The sequence below is a fragment of the Colletotrichum spaethianum genome (assembly GCF_022836535.1).
Source record: "Colletotrichum spaethianum MAFF 239500 DNA, contig64, whole genome shotgun sequence".
NCBI classification, from domain to species: domain Eukaryota; kingdom Fungi; phylum Ascomycota; class Sordariomycetes; order Glomerellales; family Glomerellaceae; genus Colletotrichum; species Colletotrichum spaethianum.
In genome coordinates, this window is record NW_026054834.1 from 130,487 (window position 1) to 150,946 (window position 20,460).

At 53.5% G+C, this 20,460-nt stretch overlaps 5 protein-coding genes and 1 non-coding gene across 6 annotated transcripts; 3 read left to right on the forward strand and 3 right to left on the reverse strand.

Moving 5' to 3' along the window:
- Positions 1 to 8,931: 8,931 nt before the first annotated feature.
- Positions 8,932 to 9,650, forward strand: ColSpa_12475 (uncharacterized protein; the record flags this gene model as incomplete). The annotated part of the gene is made up of 3 exons (XM_049278687.1): positions 8,932 to 9,065; positions 9,113 to 9,281; positions 9,573 to 9,650. 3 exons carry the CDS (start codon positions 8,932 to 8,934, stop codon positions 9,648 to 9,650), a joined length of 381 nt encoding a protein of 126 aa, XP_049134644.1.
- A 2,185-nt stretch (positions 9,651 to 11,835) lies between these two features.
- Positions 11,836 to 12,765, forward strand: ColSpa_12476 (sexual development regulator VELC; the record flags this gene model as incomplete). Its single annotated transcript, XM_049278688.1, has 1 exon — positions 11,836 to 12,765. The coding sequence occupies one exon, from the start codon at positions 11,836 to 11,838 to the stop codon at positions 12,763 to 12,765; it is 930 nt and encodes a 309-aa protein (XP_049134645.1).
- Positions 12,766 to 13,215: 450 nt separating this feature from the next.
- On the reverse strand, positions 13,216 to 13,464 carry ColSpa_12477 (uncharacterized protein; the record flags this gene model as incomplete). Its single annotated transcript, XM_049278689.1, has 1 exon — positions 13,216 to 13,464. One exon carries the CDS (start codon positions 13,462 to 13,464, stop codon positions 13,216 to 13,218), a length of 249 nt encoding a protein of 82 aa, XP_049134646.1.
- A 709-nt stretch (positions 13,465 to 14,173) lies between these two features.
- On the reverse strand, positions 14,174 to 14,245 carry ColSpa_tRNA_325. Its single transcript has one exon. It is a non-coding gene; the product is annotated as a tRNA-Met (tRNA).
- Positions 14,246 to 14,550: 305 nt separating this feature from the next.
- Positions 14,551 to 16,564, reverse strand: ColSpa_12478 (ATP-dependent rRNA helicase SPB4; the record flags this gene model as incomplete). Its single annotated transcript, XM_049278690.1, has 3 exons — positions 14,551 to 16,290; positions 16,343 to 16,445; positions 16,500 to 16,564. 3 exons carry the CDS (start codon positions 16,562 to 16,564, stop codon positions 14,551 to 14,553), a joined length of 1,908 nt encoding a protein of 635 aa, XP_049134647.1.
- A 1,577-nt stretch (positions 16,565 to 18,141) lies between these two features.
- ColSpa_12479 (CTP-dependent diacylglycerol kinase 1) lies at positions 18,142 to 19,368 on the forward strand (the record flags this gene model as incomplete). The annotated part of the gene is made up of 1 exon (XM_049278691.1): positions 18,142 to 19,368. The coding sequence occupies one exon, from the start codon at positions 18,142 to 18,144 to the stop codon at positions 19,366 to 19,368; it is 1,227 nt and encodes a 408-aa protein (XP_049134648.1).
- Between the last annotated feature and the right edge of the window lie 1,092 nt (positions 19,369 to 20,460).

Here is a 20,460-nt window from a genome sequence, read left to right on the forward strand (position 1 = left end):
CTAGGGTGTCCTGTGCTCTCCTCTTGCAGACCCTTCCCTCCAACCCTCGTGGCATCCACTGTCAGGGAATGGCTGAAAGAAGGGACGAAAATACCCCGCAGACGCACAGCAACGGGGGGGTCGCTTAGCAAACCTTTTTCCCTGGTTTTCGGTCAATGACAAGTGCAGTCTTGTTGACCAGTTGACGCGAGTTTGCAGCACAACCCACATGTCCATACCTCCTATTCCAACTGCATCTATTACCTACTAGTATGTAGAACGAGCTCTGGACAGCACGAAGGACTCGGAGGCCACACAGTGAAGGTTTGATCCATGGGTTTACAGGGTATTTATGGCGACGCCAACGTCACTCGTCCTCGCCCAAACACGCACGGCGCTAGACTAAGAGCTACAAGGATCATCGAAGATAGCCACGACGTATCCAAAAAAGGACTTTGGGTCTTGCGAGTATCGCAAGCATTAAACAGCAGCGAATGTGCTCCTACTGAGGCCAAGAACTCACACCAACAAGCAATGCGTCTTCGCACCCCACGGTACGGAAATCCCGTTGATACCTAGTCAAAGACGCAACGTCCCCGCTCGCCGGGGGTCCCTTCAATATCACACTGTTAAATGACCAACGACCAGGGTTGGAAATTGGTGCAGGGGCCAACGGCGACAGCCACCAGCAGCCACGCCGAAGCTTCTCATTCAGGTATCACTGGCTGGTGTGCGCATGTAATAGTAGGTGGGTGTAGGTATGTGTGTGGTCCCCTTCTCACTCTCTCTCACTCTCCCTCTCTCTCTCTCTCTCTCTCTCTCTCAACGGTCGACGCTCTCTTCGTCATCCTTCAACTTTCCCGGGTCGCACCCGCGGCGACCGGAGCGGAGCGCCGTCAGAGACTAGCCCGACCAGAATGGGAGGGTTGGTGAGACACTCGACTTTATTCAACTGCAGAGAAAGGGTCGGATTCCCTCTGATCTCCACAAATGCCCACCACCCGGTATCAAGAAAGCCAGTAATTAGAGGCAGCGTGGGTGATACTTGCGTAGAGGTGGCTCTCACAGTTTCGTCAACGACCTCTTACTACGTGAGGGTCTTCTGCGACTCGGCCAACAACCATGGCACCGCTTTATTGAAGGGTCTGCAAGAGAGTTTTTTTTCTCAACTCATTTTGTTGCCCCTTCTGGCTAGAGCACGCCATCAGTATCTTGTCCACATCGCCCAGGCTTCAAGCTTGTCGGCTCCGAGAAGTCTTATTTTAGTACCGTCCGCCATATGCTACTTACCTAGCGCAGGCTAAATGCGAATTGAATGGAACTAACGCCGCCGCTCGTGGCACCAAGTTCTATGCCGCACCGGCCACAACAAAATTGGCCAGGGCTGCCAGGACCTCGACACCATGATTGACGCGACGAGAGCCCGTATGGAAAGAGGCGGACGCGGCTCACAGTCACATCAGTAAACTCCTAGAGACGCCCGGGAGCAAGAACAAGTCGCAGCTCCATAGCAGAATCAGATACCATACACCCAGCCGTCAAGGCTGTCAAAGGCACCCAACAGCGAGAGGACTGGAAAGGCAAACAGCGGCAGGACGGATACGACATCGAAGCCAACAACGCCGTGCGAGGAGGCAACAACAGCTGGTCAGCTGATCACTCTGCCCTGCTGAACATGTTACACCCGGTTTCCGGTGGATCGCGGATTGCCATGTCGACCCGTTTTTCTGCCTGTAGCCCATCTCCATGTCTACAACCATTGGGACATAGGCTCTGGCGGACCGTGCTAGTGACTCGCGGAGAAGAGCTTTGCGTTGCTGATCTCAGTGCCCGACGCCCAACTACGGGAACAAGACGACCGTCTAATGCACATGTAAGGAACTAGAGTGCAGTTTAGTGTCCGTATGGCAGTTGCCTGTGCCTGTAGCTGCATATTTCACAGCATGCGGACCCAGAGCGTTGGAACATGCAGTCCAAAAACGATACTGGCTGCGGCATGTGGCTCCCAAACCAGTGGTCCGGAAGTCTTCCAGCTGTGATCATCACGAGTCAAGCATCGAGAACAGATAGACATGGGCAAGTCTAGTCTGGCTGATCTTGGAACTGCGGACCATCGCGTCTCCTCGACAGTCGTCTTCGCTTCTTAGCCGAGTTGGGGCCAGCTTGCGTAACGGCCCATGTCAAACCCGACTGTCGATTGCGAGGTCAAGTCGGTATACAACCAGCAACTATGGGGTGGGCGGGCTTTTGCTCAATGTGCAAGCGACGATCTGCATTGGAGAGAAGATAAACTCATGCAAAATCTCGGTGATCACTCATCGCCCGATTTGCATCTTAGCCGTCACATCTCGCTCGCCCGCCCGCGGCGTCCGGCCAGCAGGTCTGGTCGTACATGGCTTCCAACGCCTCGAGTGTCGTTTCCAGGCCAGAGATTCAGAGTTGATGACAATCCGCCCGATTTAGACCACCAGCGACGACAATGCATCGACACTCAAAGCCTCTCTCTCGTCGCTGACTTTATCTTGCGTCACGTTTTTGTTAGATGCGCGGGTGATTCGAGAATCGTTGCACAAGGGCAAGCCCCAGAAGGGGCTGGCGCACCCACGTCGTCGAGTAGCGGCGGGCGTCGTCGAGGACAAACCCACCCCTGCCCGAGGGTCTCGGCATTGACCAATGACTCTGTTCCGGGCGGCATGACACCGTCATGCCGCCGCCTGTCAACTGGATGTTGCTGGCATCACCATCGTACTACCTACGGCGTTGTAAAACCCCTTTCTCGTCGCACAAGGAGCGCATATGGCCCCTCAACCCCGAGAGATTGGCCGAGGACCTGCTTGATACCTGTGCGTTGCAAACGAGTGTCACCCCATCTCGATCCCTCAGGCTCGCACATCGCCCGAGGGAAATCATACCCTCCGGTCCTCCCTGGGAAACACAGCAGGTTTCTGTGGCTATGCGCGGTGCTTGTTGGTGAAAGCCTATCGGCATTTGGGGGGGGGGGGGCACTGACCAACTGTCAGGGCCTCGTAAGTCGACGAGGTTGAGACGGGCATCCCGGCGCCTTGGGTCTACCCTGATCTCGTCCACACGAGGCAGTGGTTCTCATCAGCAAATCCTGCCAACGCTGCGAGGACCCTTTTGGCTTTGTTTTTTATTTTTCTTAAATGAACCCACAAATTGCGGCAAGTGAACTCCACTCAGCCATATCAAACAAGGAAGATGGGAAAACAGCACGCACCATCACACGCGCAGGGCGTTGTTATTGTGCGCTGCTGTCAACACAAATGAGCACCCAAAGTCGCGACTCCTCACCTCGTCGAAAGTGTCTACAACCGGGTTATCCCTATGCGGTCGCCCCTCGGCCAGTCTCCGAGTAAACAACCACCACAATCGCGCAGCTGTGCCAGTGTACCACCGCAGGTATCCAACTGAGTGGTCGCAATAGACGGAGCGCCCAATCTCTCGTCACTCACGAACCGAGGCGGGGTTCACTACGTTAAGCAGTCGCGGGGTAAATCGCACGTGGAGGAGACGGTGTAACCTCGCCCGCTACACCGTCGTGGTTATCCTGTTCAACAGCTGCTGGATATCGGTTGCGAGGTCTTATCGACAGGTAATATTCCTCCACAGTCTTGCAGACCGGTCCACCATCGTGGCAACTGTGGCGGTGATGGGGGAATAGTGCCGGGCGGTGGGTTACAGCGAATGGTACGTCAGAGTCGCCAAGACAAGGAAGGGAGTAGAGGCCCGACCGACCACGCGAGTCTAGACATGGGATGCGTCAATCTGCCGCGGTGGAATTGGTTGAGGGTAGATGCCATGCCCGGCCTTTCTTTCTTGCATTTAAACTACACTACACTACAGACGACCCGCCCACAAACTCCGTGTTCAGATCCAGTCCACGACGCTCGAGTGGATGAGATGGAGCTGTAATCGGCAGGTCCCTTGGCCAAGGGCAAGGGTAACACAGTCTTTGTCGAGACTGAACTCTTTGAACATGGTCCTTTTCCGAGTTATCGCCATAAGCGAACTGAGTCCATTGCGAAGCAGGATGGCATATCCACCCCCCTTCCGCTTTGACGACGGCCTGCAGCCTGGCCTGTCTCAACGGCCTGCTCTTTGCATTGATTGCCGGCATCTCATATGCCAACCAGATATTGCAGGCCTCTTTTTATCTTCTGGTCAGGGCTACTCAACTCCGCTGCGACCCGGTCTGAGAGTCCTTGCAAGCCTTGCGAAAAGAGACGGAGAGAGGCGCGCTTCTGTACCCTGCGACGGTGAGATTAAGGTTGAGTCTATTGCGAGTGATTAGGCGCGCCTTGCGGAACCGGGCGTGAACCGGCTCCTCAGCTTCACCGCTCTTGTTTGTTTCGGAGGGGGAGGGTAGGGTAGGGGACTCGAATGTCACCTCGGACGAACCACTGCGGGCCTCCCTCCTGCGTTTTTTCCCCCTGAGACATTCGCCCAAGGTCGCGACGGCCACGAAGAAGCTCCCCGATTGAGAAGGCGACAGATCCCCAAGGCGGAGTCGTTTCTGCAGTAAAGTGCGCAGAGTGGGCCGCGATTGGGATATGATCTGCGGTTTTGTTTTTCGGTAGGGCGAGACCTGCAGGCTAGCAAGCTCACCGTTGTGGTGATCTTTATCTGCTCAACTACCGAGCCATTGGCGGGAGTCTCCGAGCGTAGTCCCCAGGCTGGGACTGCCGGGGGGGGAAGAAGATTTCGGCGATTGGCCTCGAGATCGGAGACTTGTCTCGAGCCATGTGGGAGAGAGTGCGTGTGTCGAATGGAGTGAGGCGAGGCGTGCTAGATGTGCGAGTGGCTGGTCGAGGAGGTTGATTTCCTCCGTCACGTCGCATCCGAGGCTCGCGCACCTCTGGACGTCAGCCGAGGGGTGGCCGGAGTTGACCGAGCCGTGCCCTTTGTGGTTCTGAACTGGTCTTCTTCGTAGAGACTCGACGAACCCCACAAGCGGTGGCTCATGAGGACGAGACGAATGGCAAGCCGTCGACCGTGGTCTCCCTCACGGGCCCTGAAACCGCTGTTGAATTTGAGAGACAACGTTTTCGCGTGTTCATCCGAGTTCGTCGACCTCGCCTAGTCGCGAGACGATTTACAGAGTACCCACGACCTCTTCTACAAACTGAGGCCCGCCGTTCTGTAACCTCGTTAAGCCTGAGGCGTCCACGTCGCTTCTTCAGTGCCAGCCTGAGATGATTGATGGCGCTGAACGTGACTGCAAGTCCCGCTCTGGCCAAAGACGAAGGACGGGGATCACGGCCCAGAGTGGGTAACGACGGTTTGAAGTGCCTTGGCCCTCTTGTTTACAGGAAGCCCGGTACACCCAATCTGGACAGAGTTGCGAAACGGCTGAGTGCGATACGTTCTTCAATGTCACAGTCCAGAGGACAAACGACGAAACACGGCACTCATCCGAGTCTCTCGTTTCCCCCCCTCGTTGTGGGGGATGTCTGAAGAGAGGTTGAACGTGTAAAGTCGATCTGTGGGAAAGCGGCTGCGACCTACCTGATCGGGCGTGGGTAGTCTTGGCCAAGTGCCTGAATTCTTGTTGACCCTGCCACATGGCTGCTGTGCCGAAGCCTATGAGGATGGCCTCGTGAGGCCGATCCCTGTACGGCCACGCAGCTGCGGACGGGCTCGGTCGACGTTTCCAGAAGACTCGACATCGATCCTGTTGAAACGGGAAACTTGGCCGGGTCTCGTTCTGAGACGTTTGTGATTGGGTGCGGGTTTACGGTCGTTCAAAGCTGTCGTCCGGTTGGCTTCGTCTGTCCACATCTGTTGCGTGTTTGCATACTCTGTAGTTGGTAGAGACGCCCTGCGTTGAAGAAGAGGGCGTAGACCTCGCTCGGGTGGAGGTCTCGCGAAAGGTTTTCCGAGGATGCTCTTCGCGGCCGATCTTGTGCATCTCAGACCATTCTCACAGCTTATAGGGCATTCGGTTGCGGCGTCTGTTCTCGTACAGTCCTGGGTCTGGTGGATTTCCAGAAACAAAAGAGTATGATGTTATGTATACAGAGACAACACAACAGAAACTAGACACGTAGAAATTGAGTCACAGATGTATTCTCACCTAGTAACTTGTACTTCCACTAAGTATAAGACTTGAAAGAGATTGATACCGCAAAAAAAGGTACTTAACCCCGCCAAGGTGCTGTGGATTGAGTGCATACACCCATGATATTGGCGCTGGTGAGTTTAGCTGGGCGCTCGACGGCTATGGTACGAACGACATGACAGAGTGAAGACACAGAGGTTTCCATTGCTCCTTCGTCTCTGGAGGTCTCTATCCTCCTTGACGTATTCCGTTGTATACACGAGGAATGACGAGTGACTATCATTATTCTTTGTCGAGGGCAATCGGTATTCTCCTTACTGGACTGTCATAAGCGTTTTTGTGATGACACTGCTGGGCATAGGATTTCGAGCAGTCTGAAATGCCATGTTGTAAATCTATTTCAATTGCTGCTTTATCCCGTTTTCAATGCTTCACGTCAGGTGTCCTTACGGTGAGACACAGACATCAGATGTATGTATTACCTTTGAACGATCTGTTACCTGTGATATATCCGTTGTTGTACCAGCTGTTGTTTCCTAGTCAACTCAGATTTAAGTTACTATCTATAAACCATGAGGCACCTGTATCACAACTCCTCTTCCTGAAGACAGTTTTGTTGATACTTTTGGAGTCTACAGATCTGGATCGCACATAGTAACCGACATTCGGTATGATATCGCTGTTACACCGTCGATGTTGAAGTCGATTAACTCCCCCTATACCATATTGATCGTGTATGTGTTCGCTTATGCTTATAATATGTAGGATACACCATTGGCGACGACGGCCAGGAAAGTTGAGAACCGAGCTAAGAAGCTCTCGAGATAGCTTCCTCAACGCAGCATAACACCTCTTCCGCTAGAGCCGTCTCGAACAGAGGCCAATCAACTAGAAAGAATACCACAGCCATGAAACCGCTACCGGAATGCTGAAGTCTACCATCAACTGACACCTACAACCGACGAGGTGAGACGGATGTCTGCTTGCGTTCGAAGTTCGCGATTGCTCATGGTGAGAAATCACGGGTACCCAATGAGCGAAGGCTCATCAAGCTGTTTCCTAATGCCTGGCTCACCGCGAATATTTCATACTGCCCTCATTCTAATCTCTGTATTCTAGTTTGAGTACTCTTACATCCCAGGATAGTCGAGGCTTTGTCGGCCTCGTTGCCTTCTTCGTCCGCTTGCGAACCCCTCTTCTTGCGGTACGGTCACAAAGAGGCGACGAAGCCGCAAACTGGCCACAATAGCCGCCCTAATGGCTGTAGACAATATACTTCTCAACCTTCTGTCCGATATACAACGACTCACTGCATGCTTCTAGATTTCCCAACCGGCAGGGAGCTTGGAAGATCCTATTTGGTCAGAAACGGTAGAGACAGATAGTAGTTACGGACATACGTTGTTTTTTACATGATATCCCGAGCCCACACAGATCGACATCCATCTCTCTGAACCAGTCACGGATCACTCGTCCCGCCCCTAAAGACCTCGCCCCAGTCACTATGAATACCCATTCCGAAGATGACCAAAGCCGTAGCTCCTCGGCTCTGTGGTTTGCTGCAGCGGGAACGCAGCAGGTTGATCATGCATCAGTTCCATCTGGAACCCAATAAGCGTCCACACTCTGACGGGTGGTCTTGACCGTGACCACAGCATTTGCTCGTCTCGTGGAAGCGTCTCGAACGATGATGGCCTGTTCCGTATAATGGGATTGTATTCTATGGATTATAAGCCTTTGATTCAAAGCCATTGTTTCCCGAGGCTCGTGGCTCACCTTCTGTTGGGTTACGTCGTCTGCAGCGGCAGCATCGCCAAAGCATGAATAGTGCTGACGGGAGCCCTACGACGAGCGAAACAATGCCGATGATGGCCTCGAGTGTTACTTTCATGTTGAAAGAAGATTGGATCTGATGGCCGGACCTTCCTGGTGAACAACCTGAGCCAGGTGAGTCGATGCGAAAGACGAAGGAAATTGTATTGATCTTGGATATCTGAGTTGAGCTAGGTGTTATAAATACTGGACATATGGCTCACTATATGTCTTCAATCTCGAATTGTCTTCTGAATAACGCCTCATGGCCCAGAAGACATGCACATCGTCTCCACGCCCAAGCCATGATTTCTCAGATTGAGGAACCAGCGAATAGGAACGCTCTGCCGCCTTGAGAACGCATGTCATTTCGTGAACACGCGGGGCGTGAAAGGGGAGAAAGCTTTGTTGTTGCTTTTACAACGGCGCAGGAATATTCAGACTGCGGATTGAGCCAATAACGAATTTCATTTGTTGCAACATCTTGATGCGAGGAACTGGGGCTGTGGACAAACTGTCGGCAGCATCGCCCTAACCCGAAGGACCAACGCAATTTCAGATACCGGTCAGGTCCAGTCAGTGTCAGCTTGGGCTGCGGCACAACGACTAGCTTGAGGGTGCGTGCCTACGAGCCGCATGTTGCCTTGGTGGCTTGGGCTGAAGCCAATGATATTTGACCCTGGTTAGTTGTCTAGGGCCAGGAGCATGGTCAGCTTGCCTGCTATGCCACACCAACCTAGAGATGAGTTTTTCAGATATCGAAACTGGCCAATTGGCTTCCTTGACGCGAAAGAGCTCTACGTCAGACGTTAGTGGGTGAATTGCAGCCGCAGTCAACATTTCAGATACTGGCTTCGGCCAATCACAAAGTAGGTACACAAAGAGATAGGGTAACTGCCAGCCATGTCCCGAGCTCCTTTTCTTGTCGCCTTGCCATAACCATTTAGACCACTCGACCCCTCCTCACTCAGTGTTCGGATTTCCCTCAAAATGCGAATGCCAAGATCTGGTGACACCAACCTCCTTGTAAAGCTATTCTGAAGTTGGTTGAGGCCGACATCATGCCGTCTTCCAAAAGGGCAGTCCAAGATGCCGAATGGCTGCAGCGCAAGGCTGCAGTTCGACAGATGTTCCTCCAGAACATATCTCAATCAGAGATGAAGCGAAAACTGGAGGAAGATGGGTTTCCCGTAACGTGCGTCCTCTTACACCGTCTCTCGTGGTAGTTGCTAATGATAACAGCAAAGCACAGCTGGAATATAAGCTGAAAATTTGGGGCTTTAGCAAGAAGCTCCCAAAGACGACAAGCAGGGAGGCCTGGCAGTATGCTGACGAACTCCTCGTCAGAAGGGAGCTGCAGACCAAGTCTAGCGAAGTCATCATGGGTGGCAGCTTGGTAGCACCAGCTAAGGTTAGTAAAGAGAGGATACGGTATCAACGAGACACTTTGAGAAGAATCAAAGACAGTAAGTTTCGTCTCTACTCCCGTGCTTTTTAAGTGCTGACTGGCCTGCCTCAGAGTCAAAGAATCTCGTGCCGCCCCCAGGATTGTACATTTCCGTTTGCACGCCACCTTCTCTCCCCATGCGGTTCTCTTGGTCTCCCAGTCTTCCTTGGCTTCGTTCCCAATCTATGATCGCTAAAAGTGTGGACTCTCCCCTTTACTCAAACACAGGCGCATGGTAGACTAACTTGGAAGTAGTATTTCCTCCTCCGAATGCGTCGTCCCAAGAACTACAATCAAGCCAACAACCTCCGCATGCTCTACGTCCTAGTTTAACAAGATTGCTAGAGTTATCCGACACAGACCTGACCAGAAGCGTATCAAGTCTTGCTGCAGGGCTTGGATCCATGATGCCCGAGGCTGAAGAAGATGAGCACATAAACCGTGCGCAACTCATACTACAAGGATCTGTCAACGAGACGTCTTTCAATTGTGCGATGTTGCTCCTCTACCGGATTTCCAATTACATGGATGACAACAATGACGTGGTTCTCGATTTGCTCATGTCCTCAGGCATAACAAAGACACCACTCTCGTTACACCACACGACAGAGCCTACGATTGCAGCAATCGCGGAAAAATTGTTCCAGCGTTCCATCACAAACATGAGCGAATATTACATCAGTCCATGGAACTCAGTCATTACTTGGCTACTGTCCTCTGGCCAAAGCCCGAATACTCCCTGGGTCAATCGCCAAAACGCATTCCGCTATACACCGCTGCAACGCGCCATCATGGTACAAAACTATGATGTAGCTCTTCGACTTCTCGATGCAGGAGCTGATCCAAAATTGTGTTTTGAAGAAGAAGAACGCCCTCTACACATGTTACTCGATTTGTTATACCGATACACTTTTGTCTACCATCCAGGAACATGCAAACTCGAAAACCTTGCCAAGCGTCTCTTAGATGCAGGCGACTCGCTGCATGAGGGTCCAGAAGACGAAGGTGCTTCTGTTTTGATGCTAGCAGCAGGCATAGGCAGATTAGGTCTGGTTGACATGTTGATTCAGGATTATGGAGCGAATGTGTTGTACCAGTCACCAATGTATGCTTCTGGTGGACTAGATACATATTACGGAACACGAAGCGTCCTCGGAATGGCCGCGTCTCTTCCTTACAGCGAAGAAGCTTTGGCCTGTGTAAAGCACCTGTTCAGGCACGCACAGTTACTACACCCTTCGATGACTCCAGCTCAACTTGTCAGCTCAGATGTCGTGTTTGCCGCTGCCGCTAGCGGTCACAATGAGATTTTAAGACTACTGCAAAGTATTGGCTCAGATCTTGCCATTACTAACAGTGAGGGAATCTCCGCTCTACACCTTGCCGCGTATCATGAGCATTTCAATACCTGCAAATTGCTTCTAAAATATGGGGCTTTTGTTGACACCCCTGAGCGCTTCGAACAGCTGCCTTCGCCTCTCTACCTTGCAGCCATGAAGAACAATCATGACATCTTTAAGCTTCTTCATCAAAATGGAGCCAACCTGAACGTTGGCGTTACGGTCAGCAGAAGCGCCTTCGACTTGGAAATCTTTTTCAGAAATTCATTTGGTAACGTACCGATAGATACAATTTGGAACAACCAATCAAAGCCAGACTTTTACATCAGCTTGATGGGCGCGGCGATTCTTGGAGCCGATGACGACCAAACGTACAAATATTTAGCCCAACATGGTGCTGAATTTCTCGAATGGGCTGTATACTACGGCGCCTGTTTCCCTCGGGATATTCTGCTGGTTCGTTCTGCTTTAAAGGGGAACTCCAATCCAAATTGGCAGGGACCAGACGGGCGAACACCTCTGCAAGCTGCACTGACATTAGAAGATGACTTGATATTTGAACGATCAGTATGTGTGGATGTAGCGACTGGGCTTCTCAAAGCTGGCGCGACCTTAGCCGGCGGGGAAGCACAGCAAGCGATATATCTCGAGCGATGGGACCTCGTGGAAAACATACTCAGGCGCTGCCCCGAGGCGGTCTACCAGCAACACAACGCTATGTCCATACTCGAGGCTGCATTTCTCAGCGAATCGAGTGAGATGACAAAACGTGTACTCACGTGGGATCCGAACGCCTACGACCCTGGCGCTCTTTGCGCCGCTGTTCTCCTTGCTATCTTTGACGATATAACAGGGTCTCTCAGACGAGTTCTACGCAACCGCAAGCCATCACAAGAGCCGCAACCTTTGGAGGCTTTGGCAGTAGGAATTGCAGCTTGGTACAACAAAACGGAGGTATTAGGTATGCTCCTAGCTGGGTTGCCAAAAGCACTTGTTGCCCCGACCCCAGCCGCATCTATAAGAGAATCAACCCCCATCTCTCCACGCGGGTTCAACTTGAAGAAGTCTTTGAACAGTACATCTGGAATGGACAGCCATTCTGGCACCGCTCAAATTATTATCATTTTGTAAATGGGTCGCCCCTTGTCCTAGCGCTGTGGTCAAAAGAGTCGCTGAACATGCTTATTGATCACAACTACTGTCCTGACAGTCTCACAATAGCTGTAGCAGCCCAGAATGGCGATCTGGATATATTCGAGAAGCTACAGCCACTGAAACGACTGAGAACATCCCTAGCTTTCAACAAGGGACTCCTTTACTATGCAGTAAAAGGAGGAAACACGAAGATCCTGCAAGAACTTATAAAGGCTGGCGAAGACGTGAATGAGATTTGCAACACGCTCTCTCCTGAACGCAGCCCTCTTCAAAAGGCTACAGAAGACGGAAATTTGACAATGGTGAACATACTCCTCGAAGCAGGTGCGGATGTCAATGTACCTGCAGCAGAAGGATACGGCGCAACTGCTCTACAGCTTGCGGCAATTAAAGGTTTACTCGGCCTTGCGAACACTTTCATCGATCTAGGGGCGAGCGTCAATGCGCCTCGAGCTAGGAAAGGCGGAAGAACCACCATAGAGGGTGCAGCAGAACACGGCAAGATAGACATGATTGTCTTCTTGCTGGGCCAAGGCGTCAAGACAACCGGAAATGGCAGGCTTCAGTACTTGCGGGCAATAAAGTTTGCTGAGAGACGAGGACACTTAACTGCAGCAAGATTGCTGAGGAATCACCGAGAATGGACATTGGATGATCATTCCTGGTGGGACGAGCTGGAGGATCTACCTGACGAGGGCTGGGAGGACTTCCATGAAGATTATTTTGAGGATCTACGCCCCATCTCAAAAAACCAAGAGGAGACCCTCCTGGGGAGCGAACCGACTGAAGTCAGGGCCGAAGTGACAGCTGAGGAATCGCATCCAGAACCCGTGGATGTCACAGATGCGTTTTGCGGTGTACCCGGCGACATGGACTGGCAGAATTCGATTGGGACCTTTGAAACAATGGCAGGAGACTTCGATGAGCCCTGGATTGGGGCTGGTTACGTTTAGGTGATTGTTTATTTGAAGGTTGTGGACTTCTGGTCGGGTTTTCTCTTCAGCATGTCATTCTTTCCGAACACCAGCTCGTTTCTAAACACACCAGAATATCGACTATTCGATATGTAACTCGTTTGTTTTGTAAATACAAGCACCCAGAATCTGAGCAATGAAACTTTCATCTCGTCCCTCCCTCCCATATACACCACTTTGTATTTCTATCTCAGTCTATATGAGTCCATTGATGCGCCTTCGTAGGTATTACGGGAATTGAGGCGCTCCCGGAATGGCTGTTTCTCTTCCTTCCAGCAAAGAAGCCTTGGCCTGTATAAAGCACTTATTCAGGCACGCACAATTAGTACACCCATCGATGCCTCCAGATCAACTGGTCAACCGAGACGTAGCATCTGCTGCTGCCGCTAACGGCGCCTCCTCTCCAACCGCAATACAGCCTGCCTGTATTTAACTGCATCTCCCGTTCATCCTGAGGCCACAGTCGAGGTGGAAGCCACTCCGTAGATCGCAGTTACCCTGAGGGTTGGTTTCGTTCTTCGACTTGTACTCGTTTTCGTCGCAGTTGCACTCGTGGCAGAAGTGACTGTCATATAGGACATCGCCGCAGTAGCACTTGACGCATGCGCCGAGACAGTAGTGCTTTGCAGTAACCGCGATTGTGAACGTCAAGAGAGCAAGGAAGGAAATAAACCTCATCTTGGCGTGTGTGGTGTAAAGAGAGTTCCTGGTTTATGTAAAGACTGGTCTGGTGGCTCTGGTTGAGAGTGAGCAAAGACGTAAAAGGAGCGTGGTGTTGTTCTACGAAGACGTATATAGTGGTTTCTTTAGGTACTGCCCAAACCTCTGTGGGCAGAAGATACCTAGTGTTTGAACAAAAAGGACTGTTTGCCTGTTGTCTAAAATTTGTTTAATCTTTTACTCTGCGTCTATGAAGTAACCGGTATACCCGGACAGCATATTGCTAGAACTCTATCATTAGGATCACTCGAGAAGCCTGACAGTCAACAGACGGTATTCCCGACAAACAAAACGATTGCGTATAAGGACGACGTAAACTTCAAATAGACACCATGGTAGACAAATAAAGACACGAAAAACCTGAAAAGATCTCAGTGATCGTCAGTGCAGTCAGTCATATTAGCAGCGTCCAAAAATCATTTTTTGTTCGTGAGTGACTTGCATCGATGCAAACTGATACAAAATTGGCGATTTTTTTCACCTACATGATGCAAAAGCTGCACTTTTGGTTATCTGAATGCCTTCTCGTTGGATTTCGTAGTAAACATACTAGATATCTAGATCACTTGGGCTGGCTACGTCCTGGGCAACCAGAGAGGGGTGGTTAAGAAGAGCAGAACCCCGCCGCGACTGCAAAATTGAAAAGATACCACAAGCAAAAGAAACATAGCACGACCTGGTTTCGATCCAGGGACCTCTGGGTTATGAGCCCAGCGCTCTACCCCTGAGCTACCGTGCTTACACTGCTTATTGAAAGCGTGTTGCTGTTCGCGGTTGACAAAGGCTGGGGCAAAGTGAGTCATTTGGAATCTCAGGTTTTCTCTGAGATGTCTCCGCTGTGGAAACACCAAGGGCACAGCCAAAAGGTCGGCGACGAGGACGGAGATGGAGCAAGACGGGAGGGTCTCGTGAGATTGCTCCTTTTTTGGACCAAAAAGATTCGGGGGGTATCGCCTCCACAGCCTCCACTCATGCCGCGATCCCCATGTGGGGGAAGGAAACGGACAGCTCTTCAACGAACCATTGATAGTGTTACACAGCGCTTCAATCATCAAACCCATCAAACTCGTCGTCCTTCTTCCCGCCAGCCGCAGCCGCAGCCGCCGCCTGGGCTTGGTTCTTCCTCCTGATCTCGGCAATCATCTCGTTCAGCTCCATGGCCTTGATCTTCTCCTCCTCCGTCATGGTCGACATGCGCTCGGCCTCCTTCTTGCGCCTCCTCTTCTCGCGGCGCTCCGTCCGTACGTCGTCCCGTTCGGTCTGCCTGCTCCACGCCTCGTTCGTCTTGCGCTTGCGCTTGACCTCGTCAGCGGCCGCCGCCTTCTCGCCGTTGCGCTCGGCCTCCATGGCCGCCAGTCTCGCCGCCTCCCGGGTCTTGTCCTTGTAAGAAAAGTTGTCCCAGTCAAAGTCCTCGTTCCCGAGCCACTTGTCGCCCTCCCAGTTCTTCGTCTCAGGCATGCGCGGTAACCGCAGCAGGCCCCACGCCTTGCCGAGGTCGGTCCAGTCGAGATCCTTGGTGCGGAAGATGGAGGTCGTCAGGTGGGCGTTGTAGCTGCGCACCCAGCTCACGAAAGCCCGCTGGGCCTTGTCGTGGAAGGCGCGATCGCTGCGGAGGACGTCGCGGAACTTTTCTGATGCGGCGGTGGCCTCCTCGTCGGTGACGACGATCTCGGGTTTCGTGAGGGGGAAGATTGGCGTCTTGCGGACCTCCAAGAAGGGGATGTAGTCCTCCTCATGTCCGGGCTGCAGGAAGACGACCGAAAGACCCTTCCTGCCGGCTCTTCCAGCACGTCCGCTCCTGTGAATGAAGACCTTGGGGTCTGAAGGAGGGTCGACCTGGCAGACAAAGTCTACCTGCGGGATATCCAACCCTCTTGCTGCGATGTCTGTGCAAATCAAGACGGATGGCGATACTGAGTTGACGAATTTGGAGAAACTCTTTTCTCGGGCCTTGGGAGGGAGCTTTCCGTGAAGGGGAACTAGCGTGAAGCCTGACGGCATGATGGTAGGGAGAAGATGCTGAAAGTAGTCGACGGCGGCGCAAGTTGATAAAAAGACAATGCTCCTTTGGGGTCGCGGGCTCAGGTTTTCCAGGATTTTGGCCAATGCCGGAAGCTTTTGACTTGCTGGCGTGACGAGGTAGGACATTTGCAAGCTGATGGGCGTTTTCCGGTCCTCGATAATTCCTCCGTCCTTGAGACTCTTAACCCTCACTGCAATCTTGACGGGGTTTCTCAAACCGACAGTAATGATTTGGGAGACGGCTTCGGAAACCGAAGCGCTGAACAGGCCGGTTCTTCTCTGCTTGGGCAGATATCCCAAAACCCTCTGGATGTCTTGCTTAAAACCCATGTCCAGCAGACGATCCGCCTCATCGAGAACCAGGAGTTCAAACGACGATTGTGTGCAGCGGACGTGGGGGGACGCGAGCAGCTCGACGAGTCTGCCCGGTGTCGAGACCAGAACATTGGGGGCGTGTCTGACGAAGAAGCTCAGATCCTGCTGTGTCGTAGTCGTTCCACCAACGAGCAACTGAGGGACAATAACGGGGACCGAAGTGTCGGGGCGTTTCTCATCCTCCTTAAGGAAGGGTAGAAGCTCGGCGGACGGGGGATGGAAGCCAACGATGGACTGGAGGACGGTGTGGATCTGGATGGCGAGTTCGCGGGTCGGGGAGACGATGATGGAGAAAACGTGGCCGCGCTTCGTGGGTTCGTCGAGGCGCATGAGCTTTTGGACGATGGGGAGAAGGAAAGCAAGCGTCTTGCCGCTGCCCGTGACGGCCTGCGAAATTGTCAGTACAAAGTCGTGCGTGTGCAGAGAGTGTGTTGTTTACCTCCACAACGACGTCCTTGTTTCCGAGAAACTGCGGCAGACATGCTGCCTGGACAGGCGTCATGCGCTGAAAGCCCTGGCTGGAAACGAAGTCGAGGATCCATCTGCGCCAATGTTAGCAGGGTGCGCGGTCGCGGAAGGGTGCTGGGCGTTCGTACTCGGCCAGAGGAGGCGTGAGACCTCGCCAGGACCTGGGGTCCTTCTTCTTCTCGACGGGAGCCATCGTGAAAAGCTCAATCGGTTGGCTTGTACGGGATTCGCGAACAGGTTGAGATCAGCTCAAGTTCGCGCCGCAGAGGACTTCGACACTGTCCGAGCTGGAGGGGCTGATCTCCGAGAACTTTTTTTCGTTATCGCTATCGATACGGTCCTCTATCGATAAGACACGCTTTTTTGTTATCGATAGCAGGTCCGTCAGCGACCCACCCTTGGCGTCCAGTGACAGCCTTCAGAGTCTCCTTGGCGCCATGTCTTGTCCGACCGCCCACGGACTGGAAGCTAGCGTGATATCATCCCGTCAACCACCCAACTATCGTCAGCCATTCCGAGTCACGGATTCCGCCGTCGCACAAGCACACGCCGGCCGTCGAGCCTTGACACCTCCTGCCCCCCAAACTCTCAGCCATTTTATTTTGCGCAAGCTCAGCGCGCGTGGCGGTGTGGGAAACCAGGACGGAAATGTCTCTCCTGCGGTTCAGGTATAGCGTACATCGAAGCGGAAAGACGGTGACAAGTGCGCCGACCAAACCCACCGTGGACTCCCGCCTGAGAAGGACATGGAACCGGCGGGACGGCCGGAGATGGCTTCACATGCTTATGGAGGTAGCCCAGCCCAGTTAAAAATCACCGCAAATTGAATCGCACCAAAAACCCCTGCACACTGGACTTGGATGCTCCCGACAGGCCGTCCCTCCCTGGTCGCGTGCACCGTACAGTCTGGAGGTGGGATTCGGGGCGCTGGTCATTCGGGCCCCGGCACACTGTGCTGCGGGTTATCTAGACTGTGGGTCGTTGAAAGCCGTCTTTCTTTCTGGTTGATCCTTGTGTTGGAGGCGCTTGTCATGTTTAATATCTAATCGGCAACCTTGAAGTTGCCAAATGTGGCAGGATACTCGTAGTAAAGCATTTTATTAAATAGAGGAGACAAATTGAAATAAAATAGAAATAAATAAAAACAAGCTGCAGTTTCTCATCATGCTAAGCATAGAACCCATATCTCCACATACCTAGTAGACAAACCCGCAGGCAGACGAGTGGGCTAACTAACAGACAGTGTGACCGCTTGGCGTGCACAGTCTGGATACGTCGCCAAAAGTACTCGGTACCTTTGGCCGCGAAAAATCCTCACGACGGCATTGGCACTGGACGCACTCGCAGCACAACAAGACACCGACGATCCGGTCCAAACTCCTCGTCTTAAACACATGTCAAGCTGTCTGCTGACCGACCGCATGTCTCCGTGGTCCTCTTCTCCCCCGTCCCTGCCCGGCTCAACATGCGGCGGAGTTGCTCTCTGCTGCATCCTCAAACATCACCCTGGATCCAATAACCCAAGTAGCCTCCAAACTCGAATCCCCGGCCCAGCATAGCCAGAATCACACTCGCCCTCCACGTTTCGTCGACTCCCGCGCCCGCGCCGCCTCACCCTCCGCCGCCCTGGCCCCCCACGACGACCGCCTATCTAGAAGAGATAGACATCTCCACTCCTCACTCTGGCCCTTCCGCCTCCTCTTACCCCTCCAACGCATCTTCACGGGAGCTGTCGCCTGCCCTGCTCTCCCGCCCTTCTCCTTCACCACCATGTCGTCCGTCCGTGCTGTCCCCTCCACGCCGCGCGTCATCTCTCCCAGCCCGACACCCTCCGAGATCGATGCAGCCTCGCAAGATAACTACTTTGGCCCGGTGACGAGGTCCGCTGCGAAGAAGCGCCGTGCCACCCCTCAACCCTTGGAGGAGCGCGCCGAGGAGGATGACTACGAGCCGTCGACGATGCGCAGGTCGCGCACGAGAAGCCGCTCGCCCATCGAGTCCCGCCGAATCACCCCGATGACCTCGGTCAAGTCGCAGAGCAAGAGAGGCAAGTCGCCCGTCATCCCGAGCGAACCGATCACGAACGACGTTGCCGCCGCCGCCGCCGCCGCCCCCGGCGAAGCGAATGGCATCGCCAAAGCCCCGACCGCCAACGGCCACCTGGCCCCTCCGTCCGCCGCGCCCGCCGGCTGGAGCTGGCGGGACTTCAGTCGAAGCCCCAGCCCGCTGGGCTTGATACCCATCCACAGGAAATGGCGGACATTTGTACACAAGCACGAGGTGCCCAGGAAGGTCCTGCACGTCTCGATCGGGTTCTTCACGCTATGGCTCTACGTTTCGGGCATCCAGACGAGCTCGGTGGCACCCTGGCTTTTCGCCGCCCTGATGCCCATCACGACCGCCGATTACCTCCGTCACAACTACGCCTCTTTCAACCGCTTCTACGTCTCGGTCCTCGGCGCGCTGATGCGCGAGAGCGAATATGCCGGGTGGAACGGCGTCATCTTCTACCTGCTCGGCGCCTGGATCTCGCTCCGATTCTTCCCCAAGGACGTCGGCGTCATGGGCATCCTCCTGCTCAGCTGGTGCGACACCGCCGCCAGCACCTTTGGACGTCTCTACGGCGCCTACACCCCGCGCATCCGCCGCGGCAAGTCGCTTGCGGGATCGTCGGCGGCCTTCCTCGTCGGCGTCATTTCGTCCTACTTCTTCTGGGGGTGGCTCGCGCCCAGGACAGGACCTTTCCCCGGCGACGAGAACTATCCCTTCATGTTCACCGGGGCGCTGCATCTACCCCGCACCATCGCAAGCGCCGTGGGGCTCTCTGATGCTCAGGCCACCATCACCGGACCGTTAGCGCTCGGAGTCATGGGTCTGTGGTCCGGCTTCGTGGCGGCCGCCAGCGAGGTGGTGGACATCTTTGGCTGGGACGACAACCTGACGATCCCCGTCCTCAGCGGGGCTGGCATTTGGGGATTCCTCAAGATCTTTGGCTAAGAACGGGGGGCGCGGCTGGTGAGAACAGACGAGGCAGGAACACAGCCACAGTAGCTTACCGATGCTAGCACGCACACACCGGCGGCAAATGAGGGGATCATGAGGGGAAAGAGGTTGGAAAAAAACGCGCCCTCTGCCTCGTGTCAACGGCTGGCATGGCGTTCTAACTTTTGCATGATTAATCGGCGTTCATATCGTGTCCATGGGATAAGAGATAAGGGAGTCGGGGGCGGAGGGCATGGCATGCGAGGACGGCCGGGACGAGGAAACATACCATCATCACAAGGACGGGTATTGAGTTTGTACCATTTTTTTTTATCTTGTTTTATTTTGACGCCGATACAGGAACACCGGATCTATGGAAACCAAGGACGGATGGGAACCCAAGGGGCATATAATGTTAGCTGCTATTACAAGATAACGAGAACTATCAGAACTTTTCTCCCCTTTTCTTCACGCTTTTTGCTCCTTGTTTGCCCTCCATACACCTCTCGCCTCTCGCCTCTGCCCCTCACTTGGCCTCTATCTGATATGCATTTTCGCGCGATGACACCGATGCAAGGACAAGGCCCCGAGAAGAGCTGCGGTGGTTCGGGTCCATCTGAGCGGTCAGGCATCATCACTGCCTTAGCGTCCCTGGAGAGAGAGAATGTGTGCGAGAGAGGGTGAGAGAGCACAAGAAGGATCGACGTTGTGGTGTGTGATGGTTAAGTTTGACGATGGCTCTTGGCTTTCCGCAGAGAAGCGAGGATACCGTGTCATGGCTTGACGAGATTGGAGCTCGTACGTGCAAGATGAGCGCGCGCCGACGAGCATCTCGACCGGCATCGCAACACCGGTCGGATAAATATCCAAGTTTTTGTTCATCGGGGAGTTCGTCACACTACAGCAAACTGCCCCCTCCCCTTTCCCCCGGCAAACGCATGTCCCATCCGTCCAGGCTGGGAGCTGGGGGCGACTGGGCTGACATGTACTCTGAATTTCTTAGGCGTGTCTGACGCGGGCAGCTGCGTTGGTTGCGATGTCGTGCATCTGGCGGACCTTTCGTTTATGTATGCTTGCTTTTCTTTTCGCCTTGCTTGTCACCTCGCA